The sequence below is a fragment of the Monodon monoceros genome, unplaced genomic scaffold (genome assembly GCF_005190385.1).
Source record: "Monodon monoceros isolate NGI ecotype Baffin Bay Population unplaced genomic scaffold, NGI_Narwhal_1 Super_Scaffold_9, whole genome shotgun sequence".
NCBI lineage: Eukaryota > Metazoa > Chordata > Mammalia > Artiodactyla > Monodontidae > Monodon > Monodon monoceros.
Window position 1 is genome coordinate 29,415,641 of NW_021703786.1, and position 20,824 is coordinate 29,436,464.

The 20,824-nt window shown below is 47.0% G+C and overlaps 2 protein-coding genes across 2 annotated transcripts in view; both read left to right on the forward strand.

The window, feature by feature from the left end:
• The window catches only part of MXRA7 (matrix remodeling associated 7), a 31,678-nt gene extending 27,179 nt beyond the window's left edge, over window positions 1–4,499 (forward strand). Inside the window, exon 5 of the mRNA XM_029212889.1 lies at window positions 1,771–4,499. Within this exon, the coding sequence (XP_029068722.1) occupies window positions 1,771–1,885 (115 nt within the window). The 3' untranslated portion in view covers window positions 1,886–4,499. The remainder of the gene's footprint in view (window positions 1–1,770) is intronic.
• A 4,528-nt stretch (window positions 4,500–9,027) lies between these two features.
• The window catches only part of ST6GALNAC1 (ST6 N-acetylgalactosaminide alpha-2,6-sialyltransferase 1), a 34,467-nt gene continuing 22,670 nt past the window's right edge, over window positions 9,028–20,824 (forward strand). Inside the window, 1 exon segment of the mRNA XM_029212890.1 lies at window positions 9,028–9,098. Coding sequence (XP_029068723.1) covers window positions 9,028–9,098 — 71 coding nt within the window.

Here is a 20,824-nt window from a genome sequence, read left to right on the forward strand (position 1 = left end):
AGCCTCACATACTCCCGATGGCTGGGATCTGTGTATTTAGCTTTTGTTCGGTCCAATAAACTTTGAGTAGATGTTCTCGATTACTGTGTGTTTATTTCAGTTTTGCTTTGTTTTTAAAAAATCATCTTTTTGAACCCATTAAAATTTGAGCTCTCTCTCAATTTGTGCCTGTTACTCTCCAGCAGAGTGCAAAGTCCTAGGCCCACCCTCTTAAAAATATGCAAGCGCCACGGCCATTAAGAGACGCACAAGAGGATTTGTGTACCTTTTGGGGGGATGCCCACTCATACACCTGGATTGTGATTCCTTCCAAAGAGCTAAACACACAGCCTGTCAATTCACAGTACTCCTTTCTTCAGGTGGTAGGGTATCGCGTACTTCTCACAGGCTCCTTCTCCTCCGGACAGGAAAGCAGACTGTAGAAATAACTTTCCCGGCGTGACTAAGAGAAGCTTGGATTTGGGACTTCGGTATTTCAGCTTCTAGATGCTGCTGTAGTCAGAAAACCAACTGTTAGCTGTTTGGGAGATATGGGGTTATTGCAGAAGGAATATGTTAGGACAAGCGTAAGACCAGGCATCGATCGGTTCCCCCTGTAGACAGGGTTGGGGTGTTGGTTGGACAGTGCTGTGCCCTGCAGGGCCAGGGGTCAGAGGCTGTGCTGAAGCTCTGCCTCCTGGTGGGTCTGCAGGGACCAGAGCAGACCCTGCCATTTGGTTTACATCCTCTGAAGGTGGCCCGTGCCGAGCCAGTAGGGCGGTGTGTGGGGGGGAACCGCAGAAGCCTGAAACCGAACGGGGAGCTCACGCCAGCACACAGCGCCCAGCCTCACTGATGGGCACAGCACAACAGAACAAACAAGAAGCAAACCGTGGCCGCAGAGTGTCACCCTACCCTTTCATGTTTGCACTCATGGGAGGTGTCCCGTGCCGATCAGATGGCGTGGCCCAGCTGCAGAGAGAGAACAGAACATCACTCCCAGCATCCCCCCGGCCCCCCAGCCCGTGTGTGGTGAACATAAAGCCGATCTCCAGCCAGGCCTGTTCCCTGGTAAAAGGGCCAGGGCCCCTGCTGGCTATAAGGTGTCTTTGTGCAAACTGGAAAGAGGCGCCCCTTCCTCTGGGCAGCGAGACCCCACACCCACCCTTGCCCCTGTGCACACATCTGTATGCTCCCGTTTCCCAGCCAACTGTGTTTCTTCTTCCTCCACTTTTGGCTCATCCCTCTAAACGAAGGCTGTTTCTAACATGTCTCTGCATAGGCTCTCTAGCCGCCTAATGGAGCACCTCTGCTTCCTCGTGGCCTCCCGCGGAGGTGTGTAGTCAACATTAAAGAGAGGCCTGGGAATTCCCCGGCGGTCCAGTGGTTAGGACTCTGAGCTCTCAACTGCCGAGGAGCCAGGTTCGATCTCTGGTCCAGGAACTAAGATCCTGCAGGCCGTGCGGCACGACCGAAAAAAAAGGGAGGCCCACGGGGAAACTAGCACCAAGAACCTGAATGATAACTTGGGATCCCCAAATCTCCAGGGTAAACCCAAGACTTGGAACCCCAGTTTGTAGAAGTCTCAAGTTGAGTTTTTTTAGACCAAATCAATCAGCTCCTGTGTTAAGAATGGGTTTTGTTTTAGTTTCGTTTTCTTCTTATTCTGGAAAGCAAAGCAGTAATACAGGAGTGAGGAGTGTCCGGACTCCACAGGATGTGCACGGCCTCTCTCTGTCTCTCCCCTGGTTTGGGAGCATCTTTTTCCTCTTTATCCTTTCTTCTTGACAGAGTTCAGAAAGAACAGCTGGCTGCCATCTTCAAGCTCATGAAGGACAACAAGGAGACGTTTGGCGAGATGTCGGACGGCGACGTGCAGGACCAGCTCCGGCTCTACGACATGTAGGCGCCTCCACCCGTCAAGACGCCGCCACGGCGGGGCCGTGACTCTGCCCCAGCCCGGCCCAGCACCGGAGCCCGTGCCACCGTCAGACTTCTGTAGGCTTCAGTTTATCTCATATACATAGATGTAGAGGTAGATCATATACAGAGTTGCTCAGTTCTTGCAATTTAGGTATCATGTCACAGGAATCAGGACTGTTGTCTTCAGAGAAGAAAAATCCCTGACTTGCTTGGCTTCTGCCTGCTGGTGAGCTTCCAGCTGTCCCATGGGCTCCCCTCCGGGGCTGTCATCTGATCCAAATTCGACCTTCTGTGCAGACCCTGAGCAGGCAGCGGCCCAGAAGGGCTGGCTCGAAGCCTCAGCAACCCCAGCACATGGTGTTGAAAGGATTCAGGGGTGCTGTGGGATGAGTATCAGGGCCCACTGCCTGAGCATCCAGTCTAATAACACTACACCTTCTTCTTCCTTAGAAGGATTTCTGGACACTTCTGTAATTGTATGGAAGCAAGCAGTAGGGGAGCATCCCTAAAAAGCAAAAAGTCTGATTCGAAGACTCACCTTCGATCCTGGACCAAAGCAACAGTATCAGAGTTAAGACCCTCTAAGTTTCTCTTATTTAAGCGCGAGACTTACTTTATATATAATTAAGACTTCTATGAGTGCTTATCACACACCTAGACCTGTGCTAGACGCTGTCAATGGAAATAAAATACACAACACAGTCCTACCTTTAGAGAGATTAAAGTCGTGTAGAGGGGAGTTCCCTGGCGGTCCAGTGGTTAGGACTCGGCGCTTTCACCGCTGAGGGTGTGGGTTCAATCCCTGGTTGGGAAACTAAGAAGCTGCGAGCCGTGGCGCAGCCAAAAATAAATAAATACATAAAAATAAAGTCCTTTGGAGAAGCCAGGCATGTGTGCAGGAAAAGAGAACCTCACAAGTCAGCATTCAGTAAAATGCCAAAATGACCTCACAGAGAGAGCCTGGGCCACCTTAGCACATCAGTAAAGTTCAGTGAGTCAGTGAGTGCATGACGACGGAAATAACAGCGATTCTTCCATTCTGCCCAGGTCCTGTATCTCATCACCCCACTGGCAGAAAAATTCATAGCAATCTGAATTTAGGAGGGTACGCTAAAGGGACAACCTAAGAAAGTTCTTGAGAATATTTTTTATTTGCTGAAATAAAACTAAACACGAAATTAAAAGAAGCAGTGGCGTTTTACGTACCACAATTTAATAATTATCACGGGATCACAGTGAACCTTCTTTTATCCTCTCTTGCTTGTTAGGGTTTTTCCCAGGCCTCCCCCGCATCACTGTAACTGCTTTTGCTTCTTTGCTGACAATCCATAGCAGGAGGGTCTGATCTGTGTGTCTGTTGTTATATCCAAATGTCAGTTCTTTTTTCTTTTTTTAAAAAATATTTTTATCTTTTTTGTTACTGCTTTTTAAAAATGTTATGATTTAAGTATTGTTTGTTCTCTCGCTCAGGTCCCAAGGACCCCCCTGGGTTGTTTTTTATCTCCCTGCCCCCTAAATGCATGTCAGCAGAACTTGCACTGCCCTGTAGTCACTTTATATCTCTTTCTTCACCTCCTTCTTCCAGTCCTTCTTCTCTGATTATACCAAACAAACAGAAATGACTCGTGGGTACGTGAGTCAAAATTCTCATGGCTATGGGAAAAGTAAACTGAAGGAACTTTTCTATACTTGGTTCAGCTGAGATGTTCCAACTGCAAAGAACTGAAAACTCCAACTCAATTGTCTTAAACAAAAGGAGAATTAGGGCACGGGAGGAGTCCAAAGGCAGAATGCCTGTAGGTCCATTAGGGTCAGGGCCCAAGCTACATTTCTCTTAACTTGGTCTTCCTTGCACTGTGGGCTTTGTCACAGACCAGCTCTCCTCATGGTTGCAAGATGGCTGCAGGAGTTCAGATATCACATCGAGGAGCAGGAAAAGGGCCATCTCTTCTTTGTGTCCTAGGAGTGAGGGAACCAATTCAGGTGCACCCTCCCCTTTTGGGTCCCAATTGGCCAGAATGTCATGTGTCCATGCCTTCACCAATCACTAGCAAGGAGATGGGACCGCCATGGTTGGCTGAGATGCCTGGGGCTGGGGCCGGCATCCCCTGAACACTTAGCCATCCAGAGGAGGGGGCCACTGGACCTCACTGGGGCTCTGTGAGAAAGGGGTGGGAGGGATGGATACTGGGTAGACAGGACCTGTCACCTGGTGGGGACTTGGAAGCCAGGGTCTGGAGTGCCCAGAATATGTGACACTCTTCCTGGGTGGTGGTTCTGTTGCCCAGGTACTGGGCCTCTGATGCTTTGTGGAAGCACTGCTGGCTTGCTACAATTTTTGGGCGGCTCTGATGCCATTTCCAGATAAGCTCCATCTTCTGTTTATATGATTTCTGTCACTTCATCTGCTTCACTGGCACACCAGTTGCCAGAAGAGTCCTCTTAAAACAAAACCCATTTCCAACTGACACCCATATGTCCCACCAGATCTCAGTATTGCTACTAGTCAGGAAAATCAAGCACCTTCGAAAAAATGTACCTGCAGACTCAGAATTTGTTCTTAAAAGTTCCCGGGAGTCAATGTGAGAACTTAACAGATGACCATAAGATAACAGCCTACCCTGCAAGCTGAAAGCAAGAGGAAACATTTGTTTGTTCGTAAGTGTCGGGAGGACGAAAAATCGATACCATCTGGGCCACTGCATCGTCCTTAACAGAGAACCCTGTCAAATTTTGGATTTTTGTCCATCTGATAGGTCAAAAACGTTAGCTCAATGAAACTTTAATTTGCATTTTTCTTATTATGTAAAAGTTTGCACAACCATTCAAATGTTTAGGTGCTCCTTGCATTTTTTTTCCCGCTGTAAAGTGCCCGTTCCTGTCTTTTCCTGTTTTCTATTGACCACCAAACATTTAATCTCAGGTTTAATTCACCGAACAGCACCCATTTCCGATTATCTGGCCATAATTTGGGGTACAGCACCCGTCATCCTCAAGCCCTGATCTTGAGTTGAGAAGGGAACCTAGATAATTCCAGGGAAAGCTCACCAAATTCAGGAGCCTTAGTGGAAGTCAAAACACCAACAAAAGTAGAGCTCCGTCTGCAGTACGATTTCAACCAAGTGTTAATTGCCTACTTTATATAGTCTGAAGAACCACGCACCCGCAGATTGGACCAATCATTCTCCACGGCCAATATCCTTAGCGGTGCCTCAGTGGTTCAAGCATCTGCCAATCTACCGCGAAGGCGGAACTCTTGATTGCCATTGGGTACCGCATCCTCCCATCGCTCCCCGCCTCCACCCGAGCCCGCTTCCCTCTGAGGTGGGAATTCCGGATGTCCGGTCGCGTCCAGACAGGTTTCCTCAGTGATTGACAAGGGCCTTTGTCCAATAAGGAGTGCAGGCTGGCTCATCCCGCCCACACGCGGTCTTGCCTAGATCCTCCGCGGCGGAGGCAGCCGGGGACTGGTTAGGGGCGGGCCTCTCGGCGGGGTGCGAGCCCCCAGGGCTTTCTTGGAGCCCAGCCACTGCCGGCTGCCAGCCCCTCTGGGCTCAAGTCAAAAGATCCCTCCTCGAACCGAGTTCCCCGCCGCGTCGGGGTTCGGCCTGGCTGTCTTGACTGGGCCCGAGCTGTCTTGACTGGGGCCACCTCTTACTTCCCTACCGAGGCCAGGTTCCCACAGCTTGGCAAACAGCAAAGCCTGAGCCGCGCACCGAGCTAGACCCAAGATATGAAGACGAATTCGAGCCGGTCCCTTCACCCCAGGAGCCCACCACCACCACTACCTTCCCCCCAGCACTCCCCAAGCCCGCCCTAGACTCCCAGACCACTGTCCCACCTCCGAATCCAACACACCCCCAAACCCCCCTGTTATTCACGTTCCCGTTATCCCCGCGCCCAAGGCAAAATCCAGGAGATCCTTCTGATCAGGCAACTGCACGCACCCATATATTCTCACCAAGGTGTCTTTGGCATTGGGCTGACCTTCAAGAAGGTGCAAGGAGAAATGAGTCACACTTTCCCACCTGTGCTCACCCTTTCACGTTATGCCCAAGGCGCTTAAGCTAAGGTTTGCCAAAACAGCTGCTGAATAAGTGTGAAGATCAAGTTGGACTCACCACCTGGCCTGAGTGATCAAATTGTTTCCATTCTGACACCCAAATCCGGCCCACTGGAGGCTCCACAGCCTTAGAGGTTTCCCACCAACATCGAGTCTTTGGGCCTGATGGTGGCCTGGGTCCTCTACAAATGAAAAAGAGAGCCATGCCCCAGAGTAGGTTGGGTCATCAGGGGTTACTGAACTGTTAAAAACCATCCACCTGCAATCAGGGTTTTTTTGGTAAATTTCATTTCTCTCATCTCTTTATGTACCTTAATTACTTTTTGTTGAGCGCTCCAGCAGGGGACAGGTTATATTGACAGGTTGTCAGTTATTTAGCTTCTTCAAAGGTTGATCATATTCACCTCAGAACTGTGTCAGGCGTGTCTTTGGTTCCCTTGTAATCAGCTTCAATGATACCGCAAGTTGATTTTCAGGAGAGGAGACAGCTGGCAAGGGGAATGAAATTAAGAAAATTGTTCCAGGAAGAAAAGGTTTAATGAAGGAAATGGGAGCAAAGGGACAAAACACATAGGATTCAGATTTGAATATTGAGTGGTGTGAATTGGCACGTTTACCCTTTCAGACATTTATTGAGTCTGTCTTCAAGCAAAAACGCTATGCTGGATGATGTAATGCAAAATGCCTAGGTGAGAGGAAGGTTCACTAACTTTTTGGAGCAAGTGCTAAATGCAGAGAACTGTGTGCCTTGCCAACACTCTCTCATGAATCTTCACAACAGCTCTGTGAAGGACATAACGTTCTCCTTCTACAGAAGAAGCAAACAAGATTCAAAAAATACTGATGATCCAATTTAAAAGAAAATGAGCAAAGGATCTTAATAGACTTTTCTGCAAAGAAGACATACAAATGGCCAATAAGCACATGAAAAGATGTTCAGCAGGCAAATGAAATGTAAATCAAAACCACATGGAGGGCCTCCCTGGTGGCGCAGTGGTTGAGAGTCCGCCTGCCGATGCAGGGGACACGGGTTCGTGCCCCGGTCCGGGAAGATCCCACATGCCGCGAAGCAACTAAACCCGTGAGCCATGGCCGCTGAGCCTGCGTGTCCGGAGCCTGTGCTCCGCAAGGGGAGAGGCCACAACAGTGAGAGGCCCAAGTACCGCAAAAAAAAAAAAAAAAAACATGGAGACACCACTTCAGGATCACTAGAATGGCCATAATAAAAAAGACAATAACAAGTGTTGGTGAGAATGTGGGAAAATTGGAATAGTCACACACACTTGATGGGAATGTAAAATGGTGCAGCTGCTTTGGAAAACAATGGCAGTTCCTCCGAATATTAAACAAAGAATTGCCATGTGACTCAACAGTTCTACTTCTAGGTATAAACCTGAGTGAAATGAAAACATACACCCGTGCTCACCACAAAAAGAAATGGTGATTATGTGACGTGATGGAGGCGGAAATCATTTTGCAATATATGTGTATTAAATTAATCCATTGTACACCTTAAACTTATACAATGTTATATGTCAATTATAGCTCAATAAAACTGAAGAAAAACAAAAAACATGTCCACAGAAAAACTTGCAAATGAACGTTCATGGCAACATTACTCATAAGAGCTAAAAGGTGGAAACAAGCCAAACATCCATCAACTGAAGAATGGACAAATAAAATGTGGTAAATTGATATAATGGAATATTACTGAGCAATAAAAAGGAATGAAGTAGTTACATGCTACCACATGGATGAATGCTGAAACTATTATACTAAGTGAAAAAAGCCAGATACAAAAGACCACATATTGTATCATTCCGTTTATATGAAATGTCCGTTTATATGAAATTTATAGACACAGAAAGTAGATTAGTGGTTGCCTAGGGCTGGGGGTTGGGTGGCAGGGAAGAGGATTGACTGCTAATGGGTACAGGGTATTTAGGGGAAGGGATGAAAGCATTCAAAATTGATCATGATGGACTTCCCTGGCGGTCCAGTGGTTAAGACTCTGTGCTTCCAATGCAGGGGGCGCGGGTTCAATCCCTGGTTGGGGAACTAAGATCCCACATGCCGCATGGTGTGGCCAAAAAACCCCGAAAAACAGAAAAAAACTGATCATGATGATGTTTGCACAACTCTGTGAATATACTAAAAACCATTGAATTGACTGCTTCAAAGAGAGGAATGGTGTGTATATGAATTATACCTCAACAAAACTGACATATATAGAGTTCTTGATTCTGATATACACAGGGTTTGCTTTTGGTTCTGTCTGGTGGCATTCCAGTCCAAGTGGCAACATGAGCACGTATTGTGGACGCCTCAGTAATATTTTGATTTTTTTTTTAATCTGTAACCATGAGAGGAAAAAAAGACATGCCTTGGGTGTGTAACAACACAACTAATGTTTACTGTGAGCTTGTGCCTGGCTCTGTGATGAGAACTTGATGTTCTGTGTGATACAGTCCTTATGAGAAAAGTGCTGTGTGGCAGTTTGGGCCCCCGGGAAACCAACTCCGAAGTGGAGATCTGCGCAGAAGAGGCTCGTTAGGGAGTGCTCCTGGGATCAGCACTCGTGGGAGGAAGGGAAGGGGCAGGACTGGGTCGAGGGAGAAGTTGGATCCGACACAGTCTCAGTAGAGACTGAAGCAGACCCTGTGGGGAGTTTTGAAGATGGGATGGCCCTTCAGAGCCTATGGGGTGTGAGGACCAGGCCTTAATACAACCTTGTGCATCGGCCAGTGGATGCTAGCTGCTCCCCGGGGAAGATGCTGGCTGTTCTCCCCAGTGAAGCAGCTCACCAAAGGGGCTGACAGTGGGGGAAACAGCCTTCATCCCTGATGGGGAATCTGGGTGGCACGTCAAAGCATCCATCATGATTATTAGCTGAATATTACAGATAAGAAAATTGAAGCCTAGAGAGGCTAAGTAACTAGCCCAATGTGACAGGTGAGTATGTCGCAGGAGGCATTCAAATCTGAGATTTGGAGGAGGCTGGCTGCAGAGCTGAGGGGTTTTAGCTAAACTGCCTCTGCCCTGAGGAACTTTGAGAGGCTAGGATGGAGAAGAGAACCACAGCCGTGTACTGCAGAGGACTGCTCCCTCCAGAGGTGCTGCGCAGCCAGGAGTGGTGGGTTCCTGGAGCAAGGGTCCCTCTGGGGCCACCAGCAGGGTGGCTTGTTAGAAAACTGCAGGATTCTCCACCCCACGCTCCTCTGGACCAGCCCCAAAGCGCCAAGCTCCCCTCCCCAAGAAGACATGCTATCGAGCCACCTTCTGCTTCTGACTCCTCCCTCCCACCCACCTGGCAACCCCCCAGCCCATAATGCAAACAGAGACCACATTAAAAATGAACAGGGAGTCTCATATCAGGGAGATGAGCAGGCAACCGAGTAAACGGGAAGCTAGAATGAGACTCCCATCGCCTCGTTTTCTGAAAATAATATAGATATCAGACACCAAAGATGGGGTCAAGCAAAGGAGATCATCTCTGCGAACGTTGGAATTATTGTTTTTCACTTACACGAGGTATCAGTCAGAGCTCCTCCTAGTAACAGAAACCAATTCCAGCGGATTCAAGAGGAAGAGGAATATATTTAAAAGAAATTGGAGCTTAGATCACCAGGAGGCCTGGAGAACCAGAACTGGTCCCTCGAGGACAGTGATGCTTCTGGCACCCAAACCTTGCAGCTGGCTTCACCGACCCTCTTGGCCAAGGACCCTCTGTTAGCTCCTGCTGGCTGCCCCAGGAACTCTGTTGTGTTCAGACACCTCCTCAAGCACCTTCCACAGTCTCTTCTCTTTGGACTCAGCCCTTAGGGCAATCTGGAAGTGCAGGGCAGCTGTCAACCAGTGGGATGCAGGCATCTTGGATAAATGCCCCAGGCTGCCATCCTTGGGGCCCTCCTGCATGGTCCCCAGCAGGCGTGAGCCTGGTTGCTCACAGAGGAAACAGCTCAACAACGCTCCCTTCACTGGCTTTTCCTCCTTCCCTATCTCAGCATCTCACACTCGACTCCTTCACTCCTGCTTCCTGGGGACACTTCCCAAATAAACTCCCTGCACTCAAGTCCCGATTCAGGTTCTGCTCTCTGGGGAGCACAAGCTGAGACACACACACGTACTAAAAGTACCAAAAAAGGCCTGGTTACAACCACATTCATGACAGATAGGGAAGAAGGGAGAAGAATGGAATTAGGAAGGAGGACAAAGAGGATTTTAACTTAAATCACCATAAAGTTTGTCTCTTTCTACAAAATACATATATCACTGAAGCAAAAATGAAAACATAAGGACATTTTTAAACATTGGGTATTACCACCTCCCACCTCTTAAGGAGGGCTATTATCCAAAAAAAACCCCGTAGAAAAACAGAAATGAGGGACTTCCCTGGTGTTCCAGTGGTTAAGAATCCGCCTTCCAATGCAGGGGATGTGGGTTCGATCCTTGGACGGGGAACTAAGATCCCACATGCCACACGGCAACTAAGCCCGTGCGCTGCAACTACTGAGCCTGTGTGCTGCAGCTAGAGAGAAGCCCGAGTGCTGCAACGAAGGGCCTGTGCACTGCAACTAAAGACCCTGCACTAAGACCTGATGCAGCCAAAAATAAATAAATAAATATTTTAAAAAGAAAGAAAGAAAGATAAACAAAAGAACAAGTGTTGGTGAGAATTGGAGAAATTGGAACCCTTGTGCATTCCCTGTGCAGCCTCAGTAGTTGTGGCTCGCGGGCTCTAGCGCGCAGGCTCACGAGCTGTGGCGCCCGGGCTTAGTTGCTCCGCGGCATGTGGGATCTTCCCGGACCAGGGATGGAACCCGTGTCCCCTGCATCGGCAGGCAGGTGGATTCTTAACCACTGCGCCACCAGGGAAGTCCCAGTGCCACGTTTAGTGGTGCCAGGATTGGCCAGAGGAGTCATGTGGTGTCAGCCTGATCCCTCCAGGATCCCGCCTCATGGTTTTAGCATTCATTGATGAGCATTGCCTTACGGTTTGCTAAGATGGTGGTTTTCTAATTCTATTATTCCTCCTGCACTTATTACTGGAATTCTGTAAAGAACTTTCCTTTACCAGTTCTATGATTTCACTAAAATAGTTTGAATAGGAAAGAAAATTCTTTACATCAACTCCTGTGAGCCTTTTTTTCCTTTGGTAATTTTTTTAATTTTGAAATAACGTTTGACTTACAGAATAGTTACAAGAATAGGACAAAGAACTCTCATAGACCCTTCATCCAGATTCCCCAATTGTTTGCATTTCACCCCTTTTGCTGACTCATTTTCTCTTTCATATATACAACTTTTTAACTAGTGGAGAGTGAAGTGCACACATAATGCTCCTTTACCTACAAATACAATAGTGTGTATTTCCTAAGAACAAGGACATAACTCTTAAATAATCATGAACAATGGTTGATGTCAGAAAATTAACATTGATACAATGCTATTATTTAATCTATGACCTTATCCATGGTTTGCCAGTTGTCCCAACAAATCTTTTATTTAAAAAAAAAATTCTATTCCAGGATCAAGGCCAGGATTCAGTATTGCATTTCATCTCTTTTTTCTTTAGTCTCCCCCAGTCTGGAATGGCTTCTAAGTCTCCTGGTCTTTCATAACCTTGACATTTTTGAAGAGTGCAGACCAGTTATTTAGTAGATTCTGTGAACTTCTAACGTGACTAGTCTTTGATAGCTTCCTTGCTTTCTGGTATAACAAGATGTCCCAGGTTCATCTGTACCTTCCCTATTCCCTATCCTAAAGGCCATTTCTCTAAAGATCCCTGGATTCTTTCAGTGGGAAACGGGACATAGAGATGGGAACTGAATTCTGATGACACTGTTAATGGGGACGAGGCATGAGTGAGGGTAATGGGTAGGTGAGCAGTGCCCGCCGAAGCAGGGCTGGCCCCCCAACTGTGCCCCAGACCCCTCGTCTGGGGGAACAGCATTTTCAGGCTGGCCCTTGTGGACCAGTTTTTCTGACTGGGAAGATCAGGGGGAATGTATGGCCCTTCTCCACTGGCGTGGCTTTGGGTATGGTTCACCCGGTATAATATAATCCCTGAGTTGTTTTCCTACTCCTTTTTCATTTTATGACTTGTGAGATTTACTTGTCTTTTCTTATCTAACATTATTGATTTATTGGAGGTGCAAACGCAGAACTGGGACATCAGGAGGCTGTCAAGGAAGGGTTAGAACACCTGTATAAACATTAGGTGATTCAGCAAAGCAGAACTGCAGCCATAAATACACACCGTGGCACAGAGGAGTCGATTTGCCCCAGGCCGGCCAGCCCGCCTGTGCATCTCTGGAGGCCACTGTTCTTAGCAGAGTCCTTCCCATTGTGCTTAGACGGGCTCCTGACTCATTGGGAGTATGGCTGTTCTACTATCAGCAATCCTGTCTCTTGTTCTCATGAATTATCTAAAAGAACAGACTTCTTCAGTGATACGCAATCCTGGGTCCTGGGTTCCTACCATTCCACTGTCCCAGGGGCCACAGCTCCCAGGGAAACGGGAAGGCTGAAGTAAAGGGACAAGAAGAGGTCACCTGCCTACCCTTGGGATGCTAAGGAGCCTGCACATTTGCCTTATATGTTTTCCATAATGAAGGGTAGCAGAAAATGCTCCAGGGTTGTCTCAGGACAGAACAGCAAGTGTCAGAGAGAAGGGAGATTGGGGGCATCAAAGGAGCAGGGGGTGGGGGTGGGCTGGGGGGAGGCTGGGGGGCAGAAACTGTGGTCCAGACAAGAATCTAAGTGCAGCCATTTCATTGAGCCTCAACTCAGTTCTCTATTTTCTAAGCACCACTTCCCACCATTCTAGGCTAACTGCCTTTCCTGTCCCTTGCAATGTCTTGGGCAGGTTCAGACACTTTAGGCTGTTAAGACTCAGGCCAGCTCTGTTTCAAACTTCACTTGCACACGTGACTCAGAGCTTCGACAGCTCCTCTCCCCGAACAAGCTGGGGCGCTGACCCTGGTCGCTGGGAGAATGCGGGAGACTGTGGGTGGGTGTGGTCTGGTTCTGTGATACCTCCCACTCCCTCTCTTTTCAAGGCCTAACTTCTTAGCTTCCCTGGTGTAGAGAGCAACAAATGGAAATGGAAACCGCTGGGGTGGGAATTTAGGGGGAACAGATCCCTTAATTTAACCTGCTGTGTGTCCAAGACAGGGAGGGCCCCAGGTCTGGCTGGGTTTAGTTCTACCTACTACTCCTCATCTCTGATGATAGGGCGGACTCTGCATAGATGCAAAGATTACATAAGACGTGTAATAAGTGTTATTGATCAAATCTTGGTAGGGCACGTGTGAGTGCAGAGGACAGAGAGGTCAATTCTAATGGGGTGTAGAGGGACTTAACCTGCTTTAGTTTCATAAACAACCCAAGAACCAGTGGATTCCAGAAGCTTTAGGAGCCCTATCTGATACAAGAGCTTCATCTGGCACATGAATGATGATACAGGGCAAGACTGTTTCAGACACAGTATGAATGACTTATTCATGAAGATGAGTCCTACTTGGTTTGTCCTGCCTTTAGTGGTTTCTGAACTTGTATGCTGGTGAAAGTTCTGGGAGATGAACAGAGCTGACATGGAACATTCCTCTTCTACACTTAAAAGTAGTGAGCCACTCAACTGCCAAGACATGGAAACAACCTCAATGTCCATCAACAGGTGAATGGATAAAGAAGATGTGGTGTATGGATACACAGTGGAATACTACACAGCCATGAAAAAGAACGAAATAGTGCCATTTGCAGCAACATGGATGGACTTAGAGACGATCACACTAAAGTCAGAAATGAAAAACAAATACCATATGATCACTTATATGTGGAATCTTAAAAAAAAGACACAAATGAACCTATCTACAAAACAGAAACAGACTCACAGACATAGGGAACAGACTTGTGGTTGCCAGCAGGGTCGTGGGGGTGGAGGAGGGATGGATTGGGAGTTTGGGGTTAGCAGATGCAAAGTATTACACTGTATATAGGATGGATAAACAGCAAGGTCCTACTGTATAGCACAGGGAGCTATATTCAATATCCTGTGATAAACCATAATGGAAAAGAATATAAAAAAGAATGTGTGTATATATATATATATATATATATATATATATATATATATATAACTGAATCACTTTGCCGTACAGCAGAAACTAACACAACATTGTAAATCAACTATACGTTAATAAAAAAAAAAAAGAGACAGAGAGAAAGACAGGGCACACACGATTGAGAGATTGGGAGATTATGGGAATAAAAAGTGAACTGGAAAAAAGAAAAAGTAGTGAGCCACTGAACATCACAGATATTTGCAGAGCTAGTTGGGACCTCAGAAGGCATCTAGTCAACCAGTTCATGTTCCAGATGATGACGTTAAGGTTCAGCTAAGCCCTGGGGCCATCCAGTGTGGTGGTGCAGGTGCCCAGGCTCCCCGGGTTCAAATCCTGGCTGTGCTACTTCCTAGCTGAATGATCTTGGGCAAATTACTGTGTATTCATTTTCTTTATCTGTAAATGGGGGCTTTAACTACCAACTTCATGGGGTTGTGTGAAAGGAAAATCAAAACGGAGTTGGTATTGCCAAGAGCACTGAAATGGAGGCCAGTGAAGAAGTGTGACTTATGCACATCTCAGCCCGGATGGAATCTGAACTCGGATCACTTTTTATCTTAACATAGGCATCCAGATATCTGCACAATATTCCAGAAACTCAAGATACTTATTGGATCCTTACTTGAAAATAAGTCCATTGGAAAAAAAATTTATAAGAAAATGAATCTGTATCTGAAGGGTGACATCAGTAATTAAGCTTGAGAAATTAACTAGATATTGTTAATATATTTGACAAATGAACAGCAGGGTTTTGAATTATAAAAGAAAAGAAATCTGCGCTGAGGTTGAAAAGTATACTGCTGATGTTTGGGGAAATTTTTTTTTAATAAATTTATTTTTGGCTGCGTTGGGTCTTCATTGTTGGGTCTTCATTGCTGCGCGCGAGTAGGTAGCCCCTGCTCTCCACAGCTAGAGAAAAGCTCACATGCAGCAACGAAGACCCAATGCGGCCAAAAGTAAATAAATAAAAAATAAATAAATAAATTTATTTTTTAAAAAAAAGACAGTAGGTTCAAGTCCCTATCTGAGTTGTGTGGTTTCATAACCAATAACGAGTGATTTGTCCAAAGTTATATGGCTACATAGTGGCAGGGTGTGATGAGGAAGAAGGGAAGGGGGATGAACTGCACCGCAGAAGAAGCCTGCTTCCGGTCGAAGCTGCTGATGCCCTGTTAGAGCCATGAGCTGCAGAAAAACAGCTTTCCCAACCTGAGAAGCGGGGGAGGACAGCCCAAGAATCCAAGGACTTTCATTTCCAAAGACACCTGAAGGTCATTCTTATTGTATGACTTGACCGACAGTTGCCTTTATTGGTGGCAACTGTGCAATTAGGTGATAAAGGTCTCCATTGTAAAGCACCCACATACGATGTGTAATTAAATGTGCATTTCTGAGAACCGAAGCCAGGCTAAAACTTAAAAACAAAACACAATAAATCTTCCTTTAGATGAGGAGAAAAGATTCCATTAACTTCTTGTTTCTGAACAGCCTACTGCTCAGAGATAGGGGCAGTGCTCTAAAATAAACACCAACACTCCTACCAAATGGCCAAAAACAAGCAAGAGCAAATGACACATCCAAGTGGAGCTTGAATTCCGGGAGCAGGTGGATCTCAGCTGGTAAGAATGAGCTCCTGGCCTGGAAGGAAGTGCTGTCAATTTTAATTCTATGTGTGAGTCAATGCCACAAGCATGAAAGAAACTGTATGTAATTAGTTTGCTTCTTTGCAGAGAGCTGTTTAAATGGAGTATTCTACTGGGAAGCGGTTATGTAAAGGACGATGCAGCACAAAGGACCCAGGTGGGAAACTGGAAAAAAAACCTCTGATCTGGGTAGTGTCCCCTCTACCCGTTTGCCTGCTTGTCAGGTGCTGGGCACAGTCAAAGCCCCGCCCCCTGGTCGCCAGCAGCAGGTGTTACAGTCGGCCTTGGCTTGACTTTGCTGCGCAACAGTCCTATTAGCATTTCCTTATTCTGCTGGCCCTGAGCTTGTGAATTTTTTGACATCGAAAAAATAGCTCCTCAGAATTTGTTTCCCAAAGCTTTACTTCACTTCCACCTTTTTTTTTTTTCCTCTTGGCCACGCCACTCAGCTTGCAGGATCTTAGTTCCCTGACCAGGGATTGAACCCAGGCCCTCAGCAGTGAAAGCACAGAGTCTTAACCACTGGACCACCAGGGAACTCGCCACTTCCACCTTTTACGAGAAGTTTGAGATGTGTGAGAGAGGTTGTCCTGGAGAAAAAAATCAGAACCGTGGAAGAAGGACGGACGTGTTCTCTAATGACCACGTGACACTCATCGTACAGCAGTTGGGGGCTCCAGCCAAACAAGGAAAAGAAACACACATGCTTATCACCACAAGTGCTGTGTTTAGCAGACCCTCGGGTTATATGGCACAAACCTGAAGGAATTCAACTTCCTCAACTTCCTTCAATCATCCTCAACTTCCTGGAGCCGCCATCATCATCCCCTTGGCCAAACCTGGGGGCTGAGTCTCCACCCAGCAACCCCACTGCACCTTTAGAACTCTCTCCAGCTCAAGACCTCCTGTGGCTTCTCATCACAATTAGAATAAAGCGCATACCCTGGTTTTCTAGGGTAAGGGCAAATACAAGGAAAGAATAAGAGGCTTAATTCTCCTGTTGAAAGTAAGGGAAGAGATGTCCTTCCCCCTTCCTTTTCTTAGAGCATTTACTTTAGAAAACCTGAACGTTCTTTCCCTGTCTCTTTGAAATGTATGTGAATCTGTTTAAAGCTAAAGAATCCTCTCTCCAGATCTGGGAATGTCTTTCTCAAGGACTTGGGAAGCCTCCCTTTGAAATGCCACCATCAAGGACGGGAGCACCCCACCTCCCAGCTTCTCCGGGAGCTCAGGAGCCTACGCCTATTTCCCTTTGGATAAAGCCAATTAGGGAACACAGATGGCCTCCCCAGCCACCAAGGGAAGTTAGGATGAGTGCTGTGACACAGAAGGTTGCTTAGCCCTCTTACTTGAGGACCAGTCACTGTTTCTCTCGCGAACGTGTTTGCGATAAGTTGTATCCGCTTGGTTCTAGAAAAGGGCGGGATGTCTTCCTGTCTTTGCCCCCTCTTAGTGGACTGCCTATGAGGCACGTCAAATTCTGGTTTAATGCTTATTCAACAATGAAATTGTTTTCTTTCTCTTCTGCCTTTGTGGAGAGATTTTCTGGGTCGGGAGGAGATTTTGTTTTCGGCTGCCCTTCCCCCTCCTTCCCTTTGTACTCAGCTCCAGCCACCCTGGCCTTGCTATGCATCTTAAAAAGCGCGGAGCGTGCTTCTGACTCAGGACCCTGTATTTTTGTTCTTCTGGCTCAGCCCGGTTTCTGCCCATAGATTTCTCGTGACTTGCTTCCTTCTTTTACCTGGTCATTCCTCAGACAGCCTGTCCCTGATCACAGCTCTCGACGCCCTTCACTTTTCCTCACAGCACTGATCCCTATCTGCTCATTGACTCTAGTCTCTGCTGTAGGAGGTTAACCTGGACTCGGTCTGTGTTGCTCATCACTGTACCTGCCGCATCGAAGGTGCTTGATGTAGAGGAAATACTGTTAAAAATAAGTCTCCTGGGAATTCCCTGGTGGTCCAGTGGTTAAGACTCCGTGCTCCCAATGCAGGGGGCCCGGGGTTCGATCCCTGGTCGGGGAACTAAGATCCTACAAGCCACACTGTATGGCCAAAATAAAAAAAAAGTCTCCTGCCAACCCTGAAAACCTCTCCACAAGGCACCTTCAACACAACAATTTTTAACATTGCAGGTGTCCTGCAATTTGGCCATTAATTTTCAACCCTTCCTCTCTGGGTACTGGTGGAAATCTGCGCTAGACGTGGCCAGGGTAGGGTTTTTCTGCTTGATTCTCATCCTCAGCCTTCCTGGTGCTGCCTTTTGTGGGTCTGTGTCCCATGTTATTCTGTGGGTCTCGCTGGCCATGACGGGAACAAGGCATGGGGAACATTTCTGCACTCATGCTGGTTAGACCCCCCTCTCCTGTGTGCCTCCAGTGGACTCCCGTGTCTTCTGACACACGGTCACACACCAGTTTACATTTCCCACCCCAGGAGTCCAGCATATAGTAATTTCTCAATAAATGTAAAGTAAATGAATTCACCAGCAAAAACTTTGGTCTTGTGTCATGTTGCTTTTAGATGGCACTTGTTACCATGACGGTGGGCCAAGGTGTACATCTACCTTTCCCTCAGACAGTAATTCCTCCAAAAGGAGAGGCAGTGGGATGGTAGATGACCTCCCAGGTCCTGAGGAACGGTAAGCTGTGATCTTAGAAAATGAGCTAGGGTTCTATTGTTGACACTGGAGACTTAAGAGAATAAGAAATACTGTAGTTGTGTCCAGAGACCGAAGAAGTGTCATCATACAAGTCTATCAGGGTCTGCCTGGCCCTTCCAGAAGACAAGAGGGCTCGCAACAGGCCATCTGATCCAGATTCAGTGTCCAAGATGAGCTCACTTGCTGAGTGTGACCAACCGGGAAATAGAACATTCTGTGTGGGAGAAAGGCTAGAAAGCCAACTTAATATTGAATCCTTGCCTAGGGCACCCTTAGTCACCGGCTCCTTCATTAAACAACAAAGATCCATGAATTAAAGTTCTATTTTTTTTCCTTTTTTACCAAACGATATTATTTTTGCCTTTGTGTTCCTGTGAGAAACCTCTAAAAAATGGATATGTCAGTTGAGCCTGTTACAAAGAAAAACCAGAGGCATTCTAGCTAGAAAAAAAGGAAAGTTTGGCCAAAAGAGAGTATAGAATAATATCACCTTGAGACACAGACAAGAGCCCCTTCCCTGGACCCTGCACTTTAGAAGGCCCCCTATCACCAACATACAAGTACAAACTTAAAGACCAACGAGCACCTATGTCCCTTGGATCTGGTGCTCATAGCTGCCACAGCACGACCACGACCCATAACCATCAACATGCACTTTTTTTTTTAAACAATGAGTTTGTTTTTTATTTTATGTATTTATTATTTATTTATTTTTGGCCACATCGGGCCGTAGTTGCGGCACGTGGGATCTTTCATTGCAGCACACGGGCTTCTCTCTCTAGTTGTGGCATGCGGGCTCTCTAGCTGTAGCTCGTGTGCTCAGTAGTTGTGGTGCGTGGGCTTAGATGTCCTGCGGCATGTGGGATCTTAGTTCCCTGACCAAGGATTGAACCTGCATCCCCTGTGTTGGAAGGCGAGTTCTTAACCCCTGGACCACCAGGGAAGTCCCCAACATACACTTTTATGACTAACACTGGTCAGCCCCAGAGAGGCTTCCCTACATCCTTTGCCCTATGTCTTCAAAATCCAAGGCGACAGCGCCTGGATGCTGTGAAGATCTGTGGGTTCTTCAGACATAAGCACATTTGGGGGAAACAATTAAAAGGGGTGGGAGCCCCATGACAGTAGTAGAAACCAGCACAGTAGCAGACCAGCCAGGAGTTTAACAGAGAGAACCAGGGAAAGAGGCAGCCAAGAAGAGTCTTCCCAGGATCCCACTCACCCCTGGGGCGTCCAGAAGGTGGGTGCGTGTGCTAGGCTGCACCCATGCAGGAGCAGTCAGAGCAGGATGTAGAGCAGATTTGAGAGCACTCTCCGCACCACACAGATCCATCAGCAAAGAGCAGGAGCCCTACTGGCTCAAGGGACTGACGCACAAATTCTGACCAAATGCCGGCGGAACAGTAAGCTGCTGTGCCCCAGGGTGACTCCTGAGATTCGCACCCAGATAAAACCACACTCATCCTCGGTGGTCTGGAAGACTGTGCAGATGCCCAAGGCTGCACCCCCTCAGAGGGGATGGACATGGGGCAAAACTGTGAACTCCCAAACTGTGAAAGCTGTCTCCTAGCTACACACCTACATCCAATAGTTGAGGAATAAAAATATAACTGATTAAGGGGGCTTAAGCACAACTTTTGACCAATAAGTGGCTATGCTGACCTGGGGTGATCTGTAGGAAATCAGGTTAAAAGATTTTTTTTTTAATTTTTTAAGAAAAAGAAAAATCTGAGCAGAGACATCAGGAGATGCATACTCTACACACAAACCGGGAAGCTGACTTCACAGAATTAGTTAAGAATTAAACAAATAAACCAGTGTCCAGGGGCTTCCCTGGTGGCGCAGTGGTTGAGAGTCCGCCTGCCGATGCAGGGGACACGGGTTCGTGCCCCGGTCCGGGAAGATCCCACGTGCCGCGGAGCGGCTGGGCCCGTGAGCCATGGCCGCTGAGCCTGCGCGTCCGGAGCCTGTGCTCCGCAACGGGAGAGGCCACAACAGTGAGAGGCCCGCGTACCGCAAAAAAAAAAAACCCAAGGGAAACTATGTTTAAGAAGTAAAGGAGGTATGATAACGAGGACTCATGAAGTACAGAATGTTAATAAAGAGACGGAAATTGTTTTTAAAAAATGAAAATTCTGGAGTTGAAAAGTATAATAATCAAAACAGAAAATTCACTGGAGAGGCTCAATAATAGACTTGAGTTGAAAAAGAAATCAGTCACCATGAAGATAGATCAACAGAGATTATGCAGTCTGAAGAACACTAAGAACACATAATGAGAAAAAATGAACAGAGCCTCAGAGAAATGTGCATGATGGGAAGGAGCAGAGAGAAAAAAATATTCAAAGAAATAACACTTGAAAACTTCCCAGATTTGATGAAAAAACACCAATCCACACATCCAAAACGCTCAGAAAAGTTCACCTAGA